The sequence below is a fragment of the Podarcis bocagei genome (assembly GCF_964188305.1).
Source record: "Podarcis bocagei genome assembly, chromosome: 6".
NCBI lineage: Eukaryota > Metazoa > Chordata > Lepidosauria > Squamata > Lacertidae > Podarcis > Podarcis bocagei.
The window spans coordinates 31587885-31605431 of record NC_138130.1 but is presented as its reverse complement, the minus strand read 5'-3'; the positions used below and the strand labels follow the sequence as shown (position 1 = coordinate 31605431).

Here is a 17547-nt window from a genome sequence, read left to right as displayed (position 1 = left end):
TCTAGTGGGGTGACTAATTACCTGTGGTCTTCCAAATATTGCTGGACTACAACTCCCACAATTCTTGGCTATTGACAATGCTGACTGGAGCGGATGCAAATTGTGAGTCCATCAACATTTGGAGGACTACCCTTTAGCCACCCCTGGTTTACTTAGAAGCATACATGCAGACATAATTTGAAGGGAACGATTTCAGCCCAGGCTACAGCTGACAAGCATGTGGGGGAGTCCCAGATGCATAACTGTTCTGAAATCAGAGTCCCATTTTTCAGTCCTGACTTCAGTAAAGAGGAGATTGGCAATATACTGGACTGCCAATCCAATTGCAAGGAAGCTGCCTAACCGCTGTTACAAGAGTCGGAAAAGAAAGTGGACTGGGAGATGGGATACTGGTGTGGAGACAGGATAAGCAGGTGTTTCCATCCTCTGTCATGAAACCAGAATCAGTGTGTCTATGATTTTAAAGACGGGAGATTCAGGACAGACCAAACTTGGTTCTTCACAAGGCACAACCACTAGGGCAGCTTTTAAAGGTTAGATCATGATGATTCCTCCAGTGTATGCCTCTGAATATCAGTGATTGGGCTTTACAGTATAAAAACAGGAGTTGGGGGCCTGTTCCGCTCATATCTTGGTATGGGATTCCCATAGGTACCTGATTGCACCACAAAAATGCACACACACCAAAATATTGGACCGCAGTGTGGGCATAACGGCAGCCGACTGCAATTGCATACACTGCAAAGTTGGCTTGAGTCGCTCTCTGCCCTAGTTTGCAATTTGGGGGTGTTCATGATAACCACAGTAATCACGCAAAACAAAAAAAGTTTTTAAAATCACATTTATCACAGGCAGTAGAGATCCTTTATGATTTTGCATCACCGCCGCCACCAAACCATTAAGTCTCCATTAAGCAGCTGCCACCTCTAAGGAAAAGGTGCGCGGGCGGGGAGGGGAAACCACTTTTTAAAGCGTCACTAGCTCCTCCTCCAACGTGCCCGCCATAGAGACGGCCCAACCTCCCGCCGCTATTCCCCTCTGGGAGCGCCGCTTAGCAACTGGTGATTCCTGACCCGGAAGCGCTCCTCGTATTTCCCTTCGCCGTCTCTATGGCTGTTCCGGGTTCCTTGGTTTCCTCCCATAAGCCCCCGCGCCTTCCTTTCTGGTCTGGTCCTGAGCAGGGTAAGTAGCTGCTTTGGGAGCGGTTCTTGTTATCCGAAGCCATCCGCTTCTGTGGGCCTCGCAATGGCGAGAGCCCGGGTTGGGTGGCTGGCTGGCGCGAGGAGGAGTATCGGGGGACGGGTATTTCTGGGCCTGGCCTTGAAGTCTCGCCTGGCGGGATTGAGATTCCGCCACCCCCACCCCCCCGCCGATGCCGCCGTGGTTCCAGCCTGGCCTAGGCCTGATATTACCTGAAAAGGCAGTGAGGACTAAAGACACAGGACTTGGAGGGAAGTGAAGCTGTCTAGAAGGACTGTTCTTTGAGCACGCGCGTCGTAAAGGACATGGGGACGTGGGTTTGCAGCCTCAAAAGCCAACTGAAACAAAATCCGGCAATTCCATTCATATTAGTGAAAATTGGGGACAGGAGTTTTCGTCTTTAGTGTTAATTAACATTTTGTGCGAGGAAGCAATAGTTTGGTACCGTTTGCACGTTGTGCGTATGTCGCTGAATCATGTTTCAGTGCTGTATTTTTACAACTTGCAGTACTATATTCTTACAAAGGTGGGGGGTCTTCAACAGAATATTAGTTTGTATCTTCTGGCAGAGTTTGAGCCGGGCCTCCCTTCACGAAACTCAAGGTGTAAGGAGCTCAAACCGGGCTTTCTACTCCAAGACTGTTGTGTGGCATAAGATAACTTAAAGTTGCTGCTGTGCTATAAATTCTCTGTCTATGTATGTATGTATATACAGACACACACACACACACACACACATATATATATATACACACACACACACACCCCAGTTTTATGTCCCGCCCCCTCCCCCAAAGTGCTACAGCTGCAACAGCTATTACACTCTGGTTCTGTTTGTGGTCTTCACATAAACCACCTGCTTGGCCACTATGAGAGCAGCATGTTGATCTATATGGGCCTTTGGCCTGATCCAGCAGAGCTCATCTTGGCATTCTAGCTGACACTCAGCATTCTTGGATTACTGGTTGTGCTTTTCCCTCTTTTTTTTGGGGGGGGGGGTGATTTTGTCCCTAAATCACACCATTGCAACTCTAATCTTGTTGGCACTTTCCTTCTGTTAGTGGAACTAGAGCATATAGAGGAGAGCAAAGGCAGGGAGATCGCACAAAGGAAGAATCTTTCCATTCACAATGCTGGAGTTGCAAGCGTACTTTCAGATTGTGGCACAAGTTTGAAAGTATATCTGCCTTTTTCTGTTTTTTTCTTAATGTCCACATTAGATGCTCAGATCCTGATTGCAGATTTTCCACAGGCATCTAGTCAGAACAGGATATTGTACTAGATGGGCTATTGGCATGATCTGACAGGGCTGTTCTCCTGTTAAAAAAAACATTTTTGAGATTCAGCAGAGTCAGCTGCTTGTTGTGTAGTTAAGTAATTTTAGCAACTGTGGACTCTCAACATGACAGGAGGCTGGTAGAAAGTAAGACACTGGCATTAATAAACTGGAAGCTTTAGGGGATTTGCGCAGTGATGGTGAAGAGTGTGAGCCATGCTAAGGTAAGCCACTATTTCTGAATCCTCCCACAGTTGAAATATGATAATATGCACCTGGCTCACAAAGTTTATGTTAGCATTAATGGGATAGTCTGTGTGAAGTGCTTTGACATGCTACAAGCATTGCGGATAAATGGTAGGTATTAGCAGAGCTGGTTTCACTTCTGTGAGGTATTTGTTACCTGTGCAGGTACTGTGTTCTTGCACATGAATGGTCAGAGACAAGAGTCATGGATGAGAGGGACTCCTTTATATGATTAGGATCACAGAAACATAAAAATATATAACAGTAGCAATTGAAAACAATAATTCCCCAACAGTTTTAAAGGCCATGGAGTGTTCAATTAGCCAGAGGCCTGGAAGAATAATAATGTATTTGCCTGGTGTCTAAATATTAATAGCATGTCAGAGATCACAAGGAGAGACTGCGACCAGGCTTTTCAAAGTCTTTTTAGAATTTTAGTCAACAACTAAAATTGTGGCTTTACATACTGGATGGCCTAAAATCTAGGCCATCTATTCCAGAAGGAGGAAATGCTGAACTCAGAGCCTCTGCATTTGGCAGATGTCTGTTTCTGTCATTTTTGCTCTTATCATTGCTTTGTGGAGCTACTATTTAAGAAACAATGATGATGATAGTATGTCATATTGTGCTGTGTAAAACAAGGCTTTTTGTGTTTTGACATGTGCAGATGGCTCCTGCAAAGAAAGGTGGTGAAAAGAAGAAAGGACGATCAGCCATCAATGAGGTGGTTACTCGGGAATATACTATAAACATTCACAAACGGATCCATGGCGTGTAAGTGGCAGTCCTTATTTTTTGTTCTTTCATTTTTTGAAAATGTGTTACACTGTTACTCAGTGCAGAAATTGGTCCAAGCGACTGTATCATCAAACATTACTTTGGAGTTAAAAGCTTTGTTAAAAGCTTAGGAGTACCATACTGATTGTTGCCTTGTAAAGAATCATTTGCACTACAGAATATCTCAAGTTCTGTTGTAAGCCAAAAGGGTTACAGGTGGTCCTGAAGGCCCTTTTATATTCATGTGCAAAGGAAAATTTAGCTGTACCAGATTTTAAGTTAAACAACCAAAAGTGTACTGATTTGAGTTAGAAATAGTTACCTAATATTATAGTTTACAGGAATTGTATTCACAGGTTTTAAAGAAAGCATTTGATTGTGAAAATAAATATGAATACTTATTTGCTGAAAAACGGCAAAACCTACACACACACACACACACACTGGTACCTCAGGTTACAAACTCTGCTAACCTTGAAAAGTTACCTCGAGTTGAGAACTTTGCCCCAGGATGAGAACGGAAATCGTGTGCTAGCTGCGCAGCAGCAGCAAGAGGCCCCATTAGCGAAAGCATGCCTCTAGTTAAGAACAGTTTCAGGTTAAGAACGGACCTCCAGAATGAATTAAGTTTGTAACTAGAGGTACCACTCTGTGGGTGGGTGGGTTGGGCCTCCCTTCAGTGTTCCAAGATGTGTGATTGGGGACGGGCAGACAAGTAAAAAGCCTGGTAGAAAACAGCTTGAACCAATTAGTAAATGCTTATAATGAGGCGTTGCAAATGCTTGGCTAAATAACATAAATATGTTGACACTGCTATTGTAATTAAACTCACTGGTATCCTGGCTTTGGGTTTAGGATGCAAGGTCACTGTTAAATTCAAGAGACATTGGGTAACTTGTGTAATGTTGGCACTATGATTGAGGGGGGAAATAGTCTCTTGGGTGTACTGTTGATGTACAATGGAACAGGTTTAGCGTTCTTCCTGTTTATAATGGGAGGTATTCGGAGTTCATGCTCTAGTCACAAATCTGAACAGGAAAAAACAGTAGCTTAATTTCTGTACATCCATGAGTTGTGGTGAAGCTGATTGAATCTTTCTGTGCTTTCATCTCATCTCTGGCTGAGCTGGCTTACTTTGTGTTTGAAGTATAGTTAATGGAGTGTGGAAAAGCAAATTTTTTGCAAAAGTCAGTTCTTAGCTTTGACTTTTCTGAAAAATCTTCCCTACAGCAGGCCCAGAATGAGCTGGGTATTAGAAGGCAAATAAGGAGATTCCAAAATTTATTATTCATCAGAAACTCAAATTTTGCCTTTGTAAGCCCAATTATCATAGCTGAACCTCCTCAAATTACTTCTAGGCCTTTTCCTAAAAAGTAATAAATAGCATAAAAAAGAAAAAAGCCTAGCTTTCTCCACCAGCCCATCTTGGTAACTAGTGGCTTTATGCAGGTTTTATATACTGGAGGTGCGGATGAGGAATTTTCTTCACAAGGGACCCCATTCCCTTCTAGGAGCTGCATGCTGATAGTGGCGAGACCAAAGTCAGAAGTGGGCAGAGCAAGAGATGCAACTTGCCTTTGAAGGGCAGGGAACATTCCAGCCACACAAAACTCAGGCTGTTGTATATGTGCACACATCCACCCTACTCCTCCCACAGGGTTAAGACTCATTTCTAGTCAGGCGAAAGCACCTGAGGAGCAAGAAAGATAGGGGAGTATGGCTTGAGGAGAGTCCTGAGTCCATAGAGAGGCTTGGATGGCCACATTTGGCCCCTGTTCCTGAGGCTCCTCATCCCTAGGGTATGCTATTCAGATGCTGAAGTCTAGGCACAAACAGGGGTTCCTGAGGTTTAGGAGTAGTGTGTGTTTGTTTTTTCATTTCGCCTACTGGATATTTTCTGTATTCTCAGGGGCTTCAAGAAGCGGGCTCCTCGTGCTCTCAAGGAGATCCGTAAATTTGCAATGAAGGAGATGGGGACTCCTGATGTACGCATTGACACCCGCTTGAACAAGGCTGTCTGGGCAAAAGGAGTAAGGTATCGTGACAAACTTTTTTTTAGTACAGAGGGACACTCTAATGTTACTGCACTAGTACACATGTGCTTAGGATATGGTGTTACACTGTATATTGGTGCAGTATTTCAAAAACATACCATTTACCAGTCATTTTAGTGGTGGTTCAGATACATCTAGGCACTGCTTCTATTTCTATTTAATATCCACTTTGGCATTGTGATGTATGACAGAAGTTACTGGGGGGATTGGCAGCTGCATTTCTATGCTGAGTACAGAAGGGAGAATTATTACCCTTCTCTGTCATGCATGGGGTTTCTATCCATCTATTGGTACCAGGCCAAAGCTTAAATAAAAGGCTGGTATCATAGTACTACAATTAATGGGAATAATGTTATGGTTCTCAAATCCCTTGAAGAAACAGCTAGTATTTGAACTGTGGTTCTAAGTATGTTATCTGGGCTGAGCATTCTGTATTTTCCTGGAGAATTGCTTCACACTGGAGCAATCTTCATTCTTAAATGGATTATGGAACTAATGCTGCTTTTAGAATACACTGCTTCGTGTTAACTTATAAAAATAAAAAATGGCTAAAATGGCTTTTCTTGCCCCTTGGACATGACGAACAGGCTTGAAGGGAAAAATTTTAAATGTTAGGATTGCAGAACTGGAAATAGGTGGAGTGGAACTTCCGTAAATGTTGGTGTTGAAATATGCAAACACACCCACCCATGATTTAATTGTATCGCAATCATACTTTTACCCTTTTTATAGGAATGTCCCTTACCGTATCCGTGTGCGTTTATCCAGAAAACGCAATGAAGATGAGGATTCGCCTAATAAACTGTATACACTGGTCACATATGTGCCAGTTACCACTTTCAAAAGTAAGTTGTCCCCCCCCCCCCCCCAATTGTAGAATAACGAGGAGGGTTGCTGCCCTGGACTGTATTTCTCACAATGTCAGAGATATTTTGTGTGTGGCTGGTCGCCATTTGTTGTCCCTACCCTGGTGAACAGTATCTATCTGCAGAACAGGGAGGGGAGGCAATTTGTAGCATTTCCTCTCTCAAAATCTCCAGAGAGTTAGGGACCTCTGGACTTTTGGGAATCTGCAGGAAGGGAAATTGCCTTCCTTCCCCATTCCACACTATAATCTAAAATTAATGCATGCTGAATATGGATTGTGTATTCAACTTTAACTAACGCAACTTCCTCCTTTTTTACAGGCCTACAGACTGTTAATGTGGATGAAAACTAATCTTTCATTACAATAAAAATGTTATGACATTACTTTACTCAAGTCTTTTTTAAAGTCTAGTTATGAGGCGATTCAGGTTGCTTTGGCTCCCAAACTGGCTGGCTAAATATTTCTTGAAATTAAATCTTTGGTCTTCTGTTGACTGCAACTCCTGTCAGCCGCAGCCAGCACTGATATTCCTTTGATGGTCCAGGAGCAACAGATCAATTTTAAGACAGCAATATGGAAATGTGGAAGAGTGGAAGAGTGAATGACTGCAGATTCATTTTGAAGGTGAAGGTGCTATTTGAAAAGCAAAAGTTACAAAGGCATTTTTATTGAAATGTGCACACACAGAGACATGAAAAGCACAGTCCATGTACACTGAACATTCAGCAAGACATACAAATCTTGATGTCTTGATTTGTATATATTAATATATATTAATGGTTTCAATTACCAGCATTGAAACAAGTATTCGGTATTAGTGCAAAAAAAGGCAACTGTACATAAAACCTGCAGTCAGACAACACTTTCAAACCAGGAGTTCAGCTTTTTGTCTTTGAAATATTAACACATCTGCAGCAGTATTCAAAGGGAAGATGGCCTTTTCTTCCTAAATTACATTCAAGAAAACAAATGCCAAAACCACATTAAATGTGTTTTGGTTTTAAAGCTCTTCAACTGAAAATGTATCAAAATAGTCCAAAAAACTTAATGTTGCAAGATGCGCTTTGGTGTAACATGAACTGCCTGGGAGATTTGCTATGGTACACTTAAAGGTTCGGTCTCACCTCGTGATGATTGGCTGGTGCCATTTGTTTTGAAGGTATATTGAGCTACCCTTGCATTCTCCAGTTTTAATTTGAGGTCTAAGGATTTTTCAAAGAAGTTGACGAGTGACTGTTCAGTTAATAGTGAAGCCAAGATGTGTTCAAATGAAACAATCCAATCCCCATCAGTTATTGGTAAAGACTCTGCATTCTTTGGGGTCTTCACAGTGTCAGTAAAAACCACATCTTGATCAGAGGTAGATGCCTCAGTCTGGAAGTCCTCAGTAAAGTCGTCTGAGCCTGAACTGCTGCTTCTCTGACCCACTTCTCCAATCTGGAGTAACAAAGTAGTCACTGTGGCAATGGCTTGATACAACTCGTTCTCCTCTGGGTCTTCATGAAACATGCTGTACAAGGTCTTGCAGAACTGGATGAACTCTCGCTGAAAAACATGACATGCATTTTTTTGTTTGTTGCCTGCAGCCTTAAAAATGGAAAGACTATAATAGATAACTGATACTACCTGCCTGCAAGGGAAAGGAATTAGCATGCACATTTATAATCCTCAAAAGCAATTACACAAACTTTGCTTATATGGTTCACAAACAGGCAGTTTAACTGTTAATCAGCTCCCTAGCAGTTTGTTGGGAACCAAGATGGAGCAAGTACTAGAATGTCACTTCCTCGGAAATCCCTGTTTAATGTTTCTGGGAGTAACTGTTGAAACAGGCACACAGTGGTAACTCCCAGAGTAAACTCCATTGCTAATGCTATGCAGAGTGCTCCAAGATACATGGCAAACACAATGATTGGCACTTTTCAGGAATCCTCACAAGTCTAGCTAAGACATTTCTTATACAGGCAGCAACCATTTTGTGTGGGGTTCCATTCCTGGCGTGCCCTGCTCCCATTCTGCCCTATTCTAGGTCCAAAAGGACCTGTGTATCAATTGGACATACATAAAATGGTAAGGCAACAGAAGTGATTCAATTTATCCGCAGCCCCAAGAAGATACTTCGTTAGCCCACTTAATATGTTAAAGTGAAGGAGGGCTATACAGCTGGGGGGAGGGTGACATTGTGTATCTGCCGAAATTGAACATGGGACAGTGGGGAAAGGGAAGCCTAGATGCGTAGGTTTCTGTGGAATCAAATTGGACTGCACTAGGACCAGAGTGTGCAAGCCTCCAAGGAAAGGCTTCTCTTCAGACATCCATTCTTGCTCTATGTTGGGTCAGGGAGCGGCCTGCATTACTGCAGTTGGTTCCAGTTTTGATATGGTGACATCTAGTTTTAACTGGCCAGTGGGAGAGAAGAACCACTGTCTCCACACACACCCCACCACTGCCAGATGTTTGTCAACAGGTTTCCCGTCCCTGAACATAGATTTTGTCCAAATAAGCCAACTTCCATTGAGCATTTTCATGAGTATAATGAGTTGCAAGAAGCTGTTTACTCCACACACAAAGATAGGTGACCAAATGCAGAAGTGGCTTAGGCAGACCGATAGATGCTTACGTTGTCAGAACCCTGAGAACTGCATCTTAACATCTCATGTCTTACCTGGCACATTTTTGGTAGCTCTTTTTCAGCCTTGGCATCTTTTTCTTTGGCTAAGTCCTTCAGCATCTGCTTCAATTGTTTCTGATAATCTATGGTGTCACCTGGAAAGCAGGATATAAATGACATTGCAATTCATTTCAACAAAGGAGGAAGGAAAATGTAAATAAAATGAATTTAGGAGCTCTGGTGAATCGGACCAAAGTCTAGTCTAACATCCTGTTTCCTACAGTGGCTAGCCAGATTCCTCTTGTGAAGCTCAAACTCAGGACGTGGGGGAAATAGGTTCTCTAGGAGCAAGCTCAGTGGCTTACTGCCTCTGAACCTGCAGGTATGTGTAGGATATAGCCACCGGTCACTGACAGTTTGCTTTTGTTTTAAGCCCTTTAAAAAATCATCCAAGGTGGTGGTCATTAACACAGGCAATGAATTGCATATGCTAAGTTGGGGCAGGGTAGGGGGAAGCAGATACCCATTTGCAAACCAGATCACTTACCATTTGATTTTCCAAGTACTAGCGGCCTTGAAGTTGACAACAAAGGATTCTTCAGTGGTGATTGGCTGTCCCTGTCTTTTTTTGTGAGGGCTACAAAAAAGACCATTGATGATCACAAAATGTTAATTTTAGGCCTAACAGTTCCTTGTGGGTTCCTACATTTCCCCTTGTTTTCACTTGTGGCCCCTGGGTCTGAGGGAGAGGCTCAAAGGCCTCAGTGCTCTTGCCAACTTCATACAAACATTTTGGACCCACCATGAACGGCCTGTTAGAGGAGGAATGTTACTGGCTCATATAAAGGGAGGGCAAGTGGTGCTTCAGGAAGAAACTGCAGGATATCAAAGCTGAGTCACTACGTATACAACTGCACTTTAAACACACTGGATTTCCATAATATAACAAAAAAAGGATGATCCAAGCAGTACGAAAAGGGAGGGGGATCCTGTAAGATTCTTACCAGGAGGAATGTGCAGCTTGTACAACAGTTTTATCTTTTCATTCATTTCTCCATTGTACATAATATCTGTGTGAGGAAGAAAGTGTATCAGAGGCTTGACCTTCACACTTGAAGCACGAAGGAATAAAACTATGTGAGAAACCATCATAGTATCTGCAGACAATCTGGTTTAGAACCTAATCTACACGCTTGACCCTTGTGTAAATATCAAAAGTCATATAACTGAACTGTGGGCTGGAAGGCACTTGATTAAGAATGCCTATTGTCCCCAAGACTTTCAGATAGAAATAAGGCCTCATGCTGAAAAACAAAACACTTGCAGATTTTAAAAATGAATCTAAGCCACCTGTAAGGGAAGCTATTTCCTATCCTTTGGCCAGGCTAAGATTTTAATGGCTCCACAAGCACTAAGGGATTAAAAAGGGACTGTTAAATTAATGTAAGTCTTGTGGAAAAGCATATTTGAAGCTTCCACTGTTTCTTTGTACACAACAGCATAAAATCTCAGGACCCATTGCAAGGGTGTCACAAAAAGTTTTGTGACCTGGAAGAATCCTAAAAGACAAATTACCAGGAAAATGCACACCACGTTATATTCTGTCATCCTGACTGGTGTACACCTGCACACCCTCTTCTGATAAGTTCCCAATAGCTGTTGCATCTTTAGAGGTGTATTTACCTAAGCAGCCAGCGAAAGCTTTGAATTCAATGAGATGGTCCATGTTTTCATCCAAAAGCCGGAATGTCCTTTCTGCTAGAACTTCAGTATGTTCACCACATGTCCAGGGTGAAACAAGTTTATACAGGTTAGTGAACTGCCGAGAGTCAATTCTGTATTGCTCTGCATAAGGTCTGCTTGGATTGTGGCGCTGAATTACAACTGCACTATTCCATTCCCAGTAGCAGCTCATTAGATGTTCTTTCTAAGGAGAATTTTAAAAAAATAATGAAACATTGGAGGGGGAAAGACCCAGATACAATTACAAAATCTAGACATGAAACAATGAACCTGCAGGCACTCCTGAATATGGCTCTTGCCTTTGCACAGTAACTACATTCCAGTATGTTTTCTACATGCAGCCCTCGCAATCCAGCCAAGCAGGAGACATTTTCACCACCCTAGAACACATTCCATCCACACAAAAGCAGCCAAGAAGGGGGCAGAGCAGGCTATGGCCTGCTGAAAGTCGCTAAAGAGGAGGGCTGCATATGGCACTCTGGGCCTGTGTTCTCCATCCAACTTACCCTATACCTTTTTTTAAAAAAAGACATTGACAGGGAAAAGGAGCAGTTTAGAACAGGAGCAGGGAATCTGACCCACCCAGTTGCTGTTGAACTATTATCCCTGACAATTGACCATGGGGGTTTGGGGTCCAACAACATCTGAAAGCATGCAGGTTCTACACACACACACACACACACACACACACACACACACACACACACACACTTTTTACATCCTTGAAAAAGCTACCAAGGATAAAACGGAAATAGCAAAACTAATAGTAAGCAAGACAGGATTGTCTGGTTGATTTCTAAGATTGCTGTCCATAAGCTTAGATATAGACCTATAGATAGACCTGAGTATGGCTAACACAGGATATAACCTTTCTTTTCTGGGATTACATGCATTTTTTCAGTGTTTTGCATACCTTAAACAAGCCATACAGTTCTTCCAAGTCTTCAGGAGCGATGGAGACATCCGGGATGACAACTCTAAGCTTAAGAGGAAACAGGAGTGAGCCTAGTGGTAACCTGGCATAGCTGCTGGCAATATCACTTCTCACAGCAACTTAGTATGGTTAAAATCTGGAATGCTTAGGTATTCCACCTTTCTTGTGTGTTACCTTCTTGTATTGTTTTAGAATTGTAACCCTGACACCTGTTTTATCAAGTCATGTCCTGTCTATCTCTTGCCCACCCAACACTAAGTATCAACAACTTTCTCCTACATGGCAGAAAAACAGGGAATGAGAGATAATCTATTGCTGTACTCCAGTGCCAAGATCCCTAGCCCTTTCAGTTTACGGCAAGGTGTCTGCCGCTTGCTGGACTAATTTGCCCACAACCAGAGCTACCACGTTCACCTGCCAAGATTTTGTCCCCTTGCCCTAGTTGTGAGGCAGAGAAGCACTTTCCCATTTGGACAAGAAAGAGAAATAACAAATAGCAGACTTCCGGGTTGGTGCCTCCGGAAATGGCGGAGTTCCTCTGATCGGGAGGAACTTGCCCCGTGGGAATTTGGGTCTGTACCGCTGCGGTGAAGGTGGAGACCCGTAAAAATCACAGGCGGGAGAAGCCTGTGAACGTGGGATTCGGCGGGCACCTTCTGCGCCTCCCCTACTCATGGGGGAACCCGATTTCGGGGACCCGGAGCGACGTGGGGTGAGTGGCGCGGTGCTTCGAATCGTCTGCTTCTTCCACGGAGCGAAGCCGCATAGCTGTTGTCGGAGAGCACTGACTTTTTCCTGTGGACGTTTTGACTCCAAAGTAATTACCCGTGAGTAGAGCTGATACGGGAGAATCAGATTTTAAACGTTTAATTTGGCATCGAAACAGGGAGGTTCAAAACAGGAAGTCCACCTTCCCTATTTGTAAATAGACTGAGGCAAGGAGTCAGTAAGCTGAAGTCTTGGAAAGCCTTTTGTAAAAGATTAAAGTTCCATTGGTAAAGAGTATAAAATCCCCCTTGGAGGCAGGAGAAGAGGGGGGGAAGCTGTGGACTGAGTATGCCTGCAGGAGAGAGTAAAGAGAGTTGAAATACTGCCGCTCTGACCCTGGAAACGGGCTGCTAGTGGGCAGACGTTTTGGAATGTCCATTGACAGCACTTAGAATGTTCCTTGACAGCTAACAGAATAAGAGAGATATATTGTTTCTACTGTTTTCGGCTGCTTCTAAAAAGGAGTAATAAAGTAACTGAAAACTGAAACTAACTTTGGATTGTACGAGTTGCGCTTAAAGGTGACATTTTTTACTATTATAAATAGAAACTGTTTCCCCCTAGTGGAAGTTTCTGAAATTGGTTACTTTATAAGAGCTGGGCTAGGGGAGTTTCCAGCTGCAAGATAAAAACTATGGGATTGACCTTGAATCTCTTAAGTGTTATGGCGAATGGAAAGGAAAGAACAGATGAAATATCAACAGAAGAGGCCTTAGTGGTCGCATTATTGAAAATAAATGACTCGCTGGAACAGGTTCACAAGAAAACAAAAGTGATGAATGTGAAAGCGGACGCTGCAAATAATAAAATTGATTTAATTGTAGAAAGTTTAAATAATCTGGGACAAAAGGTGAACACCAACCCAGAAACCACCCAGAAATTGACACAGGAATCTACTTTAATACGGCAAATTGTGGATGAGGTCAGGGAGAAAACCTTTGCTGCTGAATGTAAAACAACACAATTGGAGTGTGAGAGAGCCCCATACATTCAAAAGCAACTTGACGAATATAAGCTGACATTTGCTATGATGGAGCTTAAAGAAAAACAGATGAATTTGAGGATCAGAACCCCACCAGAACTGGAAAGTTTGACAGAGCTTCAGGAGGAGACAGGATCAACATTGGCTGAGAAAGAGAGATTTTGGGGGGTCAGTAGGACCGCCAAAAATGTGAATTTACCTAAGGGTAACCGTGAAGGACGTTGGATTGAAGAGAAAGGGGGATTGGGAAATATGGACAAATTTGAAGTTGTTATGGTTGGGCCGAGCTGTTGTGGTGGGGATGAGGGTTGCTGTGTTGCCGGGGATGTTGCTTTTGTGTCAAAAAGTGCAAGTTTTGGATGGGAGGGATTGTTTCAGGAGGTGGCAGAGGGATGTTCCTGGATTGGTTTGGCAGGGCAGGAAGCCTCGAGTAAAACTTAAGATATTGACGGATGCTAAAGAAGGAGGTGGACCTGCCCTGCCAGACACCTAAACTTTGTTGTGAATCATCTGCTCTTTGCTGGCTGAGAGAATAGCTGTCTTTTAAAAGCACTGAAGTGTTGGATAATGGCAGATGAAGTTGATGGACTAGACGGAATTGGCGGAAAAGACTGGCAAGATCCGAGACCAGGGAGAAGAGTCGGTGGAAGAAGACTGGGAAAAGTTTAAAGACTATTTATAGAAATATTGTAAAATTAATGAATGTTAGAAGAATGTTGGAATGAAATTATATGGCTTCAGTAGAAATGTTATAAGGAATTAAGTATAAATAGATTAATAGAGTATTAAAGGAAAATAAGGTTAAAAGGTGTTAAGATAATTATAGGATAGAAAACAGGGGAAGATCGTAAGGAATTGCTGAAATAATTAACAGAAGTGGAATACAAAAAGGGAGGTGTGAGGAGGCCATGGAAATATGGGAAAGAAAGATAAGATATTGCAAGTTTTTTCTTTTTTCTTTTTTTTGATGTGTTTTTAAAGTGTTTTTGTTTTGTTCTGTTAATTTTTATGTAGTGTTTTTGTATTACAATGTATTTTTTCTTTGTTTTTTCTTTTGTGTTTAAATTGTTGTAAAAGTAATAAATATTATTTTTAAAAAAGAAAGAAACAGAAATAACAAATCTCAAGTGGCTTAACTCCTCTCCTTCCGCAGCTTTAAAGCAGAGACATTTCATATGGATTGTGCCATTCACAATACTGAAGAGCTCTGTATTTTTTGGTGTCACATTTTGCTCCTTTTAAAAATCAAAATTAATCGTTAGGTAGATTTTCATATGTTTTAATCTATGAGCACTGTAGAAAACCCTGCCTATGGCATGTGCCTAGCACAATTTTAAAATAAATGAAACATTCTAACTTTTGAGCATTCTCACCACGTTCTGTTTAGTGGTTTCTTCGTGGCTTTGCAGAACACGGATCCTGTGTTTGTAGCGCATGTGCTCAATCTGCTCCACAGAATGGTCTCCAAATTTCTAAAATGCAAGAATCGATTTTTGCTTCAGCCTGCATCTCAGTGTACATTTTTAAATATATAATATAGTCAGTATGCTTAAACCGGAACATGTACCATATTCACCACAGTTGTGCTATCTGTATTTTGACTCAAGTTAACATAAAACTGATATATAAACACTTAGTGAGTTTCCAACCAGAACTTCCAACCACCATTTCACTGTTACCTCATAAGAATCCCGAATTAGGTCTGCTATTTCTGTTGTAGGACAGGGCTCTATATCATCACTGAAAAAGGCATGCTGGTTGCCAATCAGGGGCAAAGGGCTTTCCTCATTCTTAACATGATCTAAGAACCTGAAATAAATAAAGAAAAAACATTTAAATCCACTTTTTGTTAATGCACTCTATTACACTCAGTGTAAAGCAGTCCTAGATTTCACTTCTCATTTTTTAAATAAGCACCTTACTGAACCAGATCAGGCTTGTTATCTGCCTAGAAGCCGTTCCCAGGTGATCATATGCCTTTATGAAGCCAAGAACTGCAATTTTTTTGCTTTAGGGAAGAAATTAAAAGTAGCAACGACTTATCAAGTTTCTGGAATATGTGGTTCTTTTCTTTGAAAACAGCTACTAAAAAGCATAGTGGGGAGGCAAGCGTTGTCATTAAATGTTCGGAACAAGTTTCTCTGTATCATTTTATTACTGTTAAATAAACTTTTTTTTTAAAAAAAGGCAGCAGTGTTAGTGTTGCAGCTCTGAAACATAGTAGTCAGAACAATACCTGCTCAGAATCATCAAGGCATGACCATCATCTTTGCTGTTGCACAGTTCTACAGCATTGGCTTCAAGGATAGCCAAGCCAAACTGGAAAATGGCTTTGATCCCATCAAAGAAGAAACAGTCGACAACATTAACAGCACTTTCTAGGGGCATGATACTGAGAAAGAGAGTGAGGAACCACGACAGGGAAACGGAAGCCAGTGTGGAAAGGTCTTTCATATGTTCAGCCAGTTCAGGCAGCCGCTCCTTGATTAGCTCTTCGAATATAGACTGATCCACCTGAGCACCTGGAAATCACGGCAGATAACGTCAGCCAAGGTTGAAATAAACAATTCTTTTAGCTTTATAATTTAATACAATTATTTTATGGATTCAAGCCTCGTTCCTCCTCTTAACAGATCGCAATACTGAGTTATTGAATGGTTTCAAAGCTTTTTAAAAGGGAGGGTGGGGAAAGCATCTGTAACACCCTTTGGGGAGCATCTATGAAATAATAAGATGGCAGAACTTAACACTTCAGTATAAAAAGTGCAATAAAATGTAAGTACTACCTGAAATGACTGTCAAAAGAAAGTGGCAACAGGGGATTGATGCAATTAAAATAGAGCACAGTATTTCCCTCCGCTACACATACAATACGCAACCTAATCTCAACTATGAAAAATAAGCCATGGAGCCGTTTTTTATACTGTTCAATATAAGGAATCCAATGCCCATATAAAAACTTCAAGAGAGGAAAGTGTTTAATATAGAGCAGAGTTTATGTCACCAAATTGAGTTAATAGAAAATCGACAGGAGGGGTGGGGAACCTGTCCAGGTTTTGTTGCTGGACAAAATCTCCAATTATCCCTAAGCACTGGCTATGGGGACTGGAGTCCAACAACACCTAGAGAACCAACGTTTCCCAAGCCCCGATATACAGCGTGTTGACTGTTTTATTTCCCTAGGAATCAGTAAAGAGAGTAAGAAGCGAACAGGAGACTCTCACCTATCACCCGGTGATTAAAGTAATCTGGAAGCATCCTCTCGCACACAGCGACGAGCAACCAAAATGCTTCTTCCTCTTTGGCATACAGCAACAAAACGGAGGCTAAGATATTCATGGACTGTTAGAAAGTCAAAGAAGACAATTTTAGTTGCCGCGACACCTTTTTAAAACATGCAATGAGTTTAAAAAATAAATAATCAGAGCTGAGGTTAAATAACCCATGTAAAGGTTATGTACAGACATTTACCCATTCAATTTGAAACCATACGGACCCTGGTCAGCTTTGGAAAGGTGCTAGCAGCTTTATTGCTGCACCACTAGAAGCACAAAACTTTTGGATATAGCTTTCAACCCACATAGCGAGAGACTTCTGTTAATTTAGCGTTTGGATAACAATGTGGGCGTAACGAAATAGACAACAAAAGCTTGCTCCAGAACTGAGTTCTCACTCTTTCACTATAAGCTTCTGAAAGTGACAAAAATATGGGGGGGGGGTCCTCCCCAACTGTAACCCAAGACAAAATATCTCCTCAAGGCGAGGGGTGTTAGAGTTCAGCAGCAGCACAGCTACTTTCTAGCATCTCCATTTAACTGATCTCAGGACACAGAGCTGAGAAAAACCTTTGCTCAAAGTCACCTACAAACAGAGCTCACAGAAGCCGAGAGGCATTTCACAGGTAGTTTCCCTAATGGCCACACTGCAAATGAAGAGAAGAAATAAATGAAGCACAGCACAGTGGAACCATCTTAACTTGCACAGAGAGCAAGCTGGCCAACTGCACTTCACATAGAATGTGATACTAGGGAAAGGGCGAGACAGAAGCTGTCGCCTTTTCTACTGACCATCCCCCTGCCTTAGTGCAT

At 42.0% G+C, this 17547-nt stretch overlaps 2 protein-coding genes across 3 annotated transcripts in view; one reads left to right on the top strand and one right to left on the bottom strand.

The window, feature by feature from the left end:
- Window positions 1-1043: 1043 nt before the first annotated feature.
- Window positions 1044-6809, top strand: RPL31 (ribosomal protein L31). Its single transcript, XM_081198696.1, has 5 exons — window positions 1044-1182; window positions 3390-3496; window positions 5409-5534; window positions 6286-6398; window positions 6741-6809. Exons 2-5 carry the CDS (start codon window positions 3390-3392, stop codon window positions 6770-6772), a joined length of 378 nt encoding a protein of 125 aa, XP_081054822.1. The 5' UTR covers window positions 1044-1182; the 3' UTR covers window positions 6773-6809.
- Window positions 6810-7068: 259 nt separating this feature from the next.
- TBC1D8 (TBC1 domain family member 8) overlaps window positions 7069-17547 on the bottom strand; it is a 46875-nt gene continuing 36396 nt past the window's right edge. For both annotated transcript variants that reach the window (XM_081198300.1, XM_081198301.1), the window contains exons 11-20: window positions 16684-16801; window positions 15696-15981; window positions 15139-15268; window positions 14833-14931; window positions 11689-11757; window positions 10716-10959; window positions 10037-10102; window positions 9580-9669; window positions 9087-9187; window positions 7069-7966 (exon numbers count right to left, since the gene is read on the bottom strand). In XM_081198300.1, the coding sequence (XP_081054426.1) occupies window positions 7517-7966; window positions 9087-9187; window positions 9580-9669; window positions 10037-10102; window positions 10716-10959; window positions 11689-11757; window positions 14833-14931; window positions 15139-15268; window positions 15696-15981; window positions 16684-16801 (1653 nt within the window). In that variant the 3' untranslated portion in view covers window positions 7069-7516. The remainder of the gene's footprint in view (window positions 7967-9086; window positions 9188-9579; window positions 9670-10036; window positions 10103-10715; window positions 10960-11688; window positions 11758-14832; window positions 14932-15138; window positions 15269-15695; window positions 15982-16683; window positions 16802-17547) is intronic.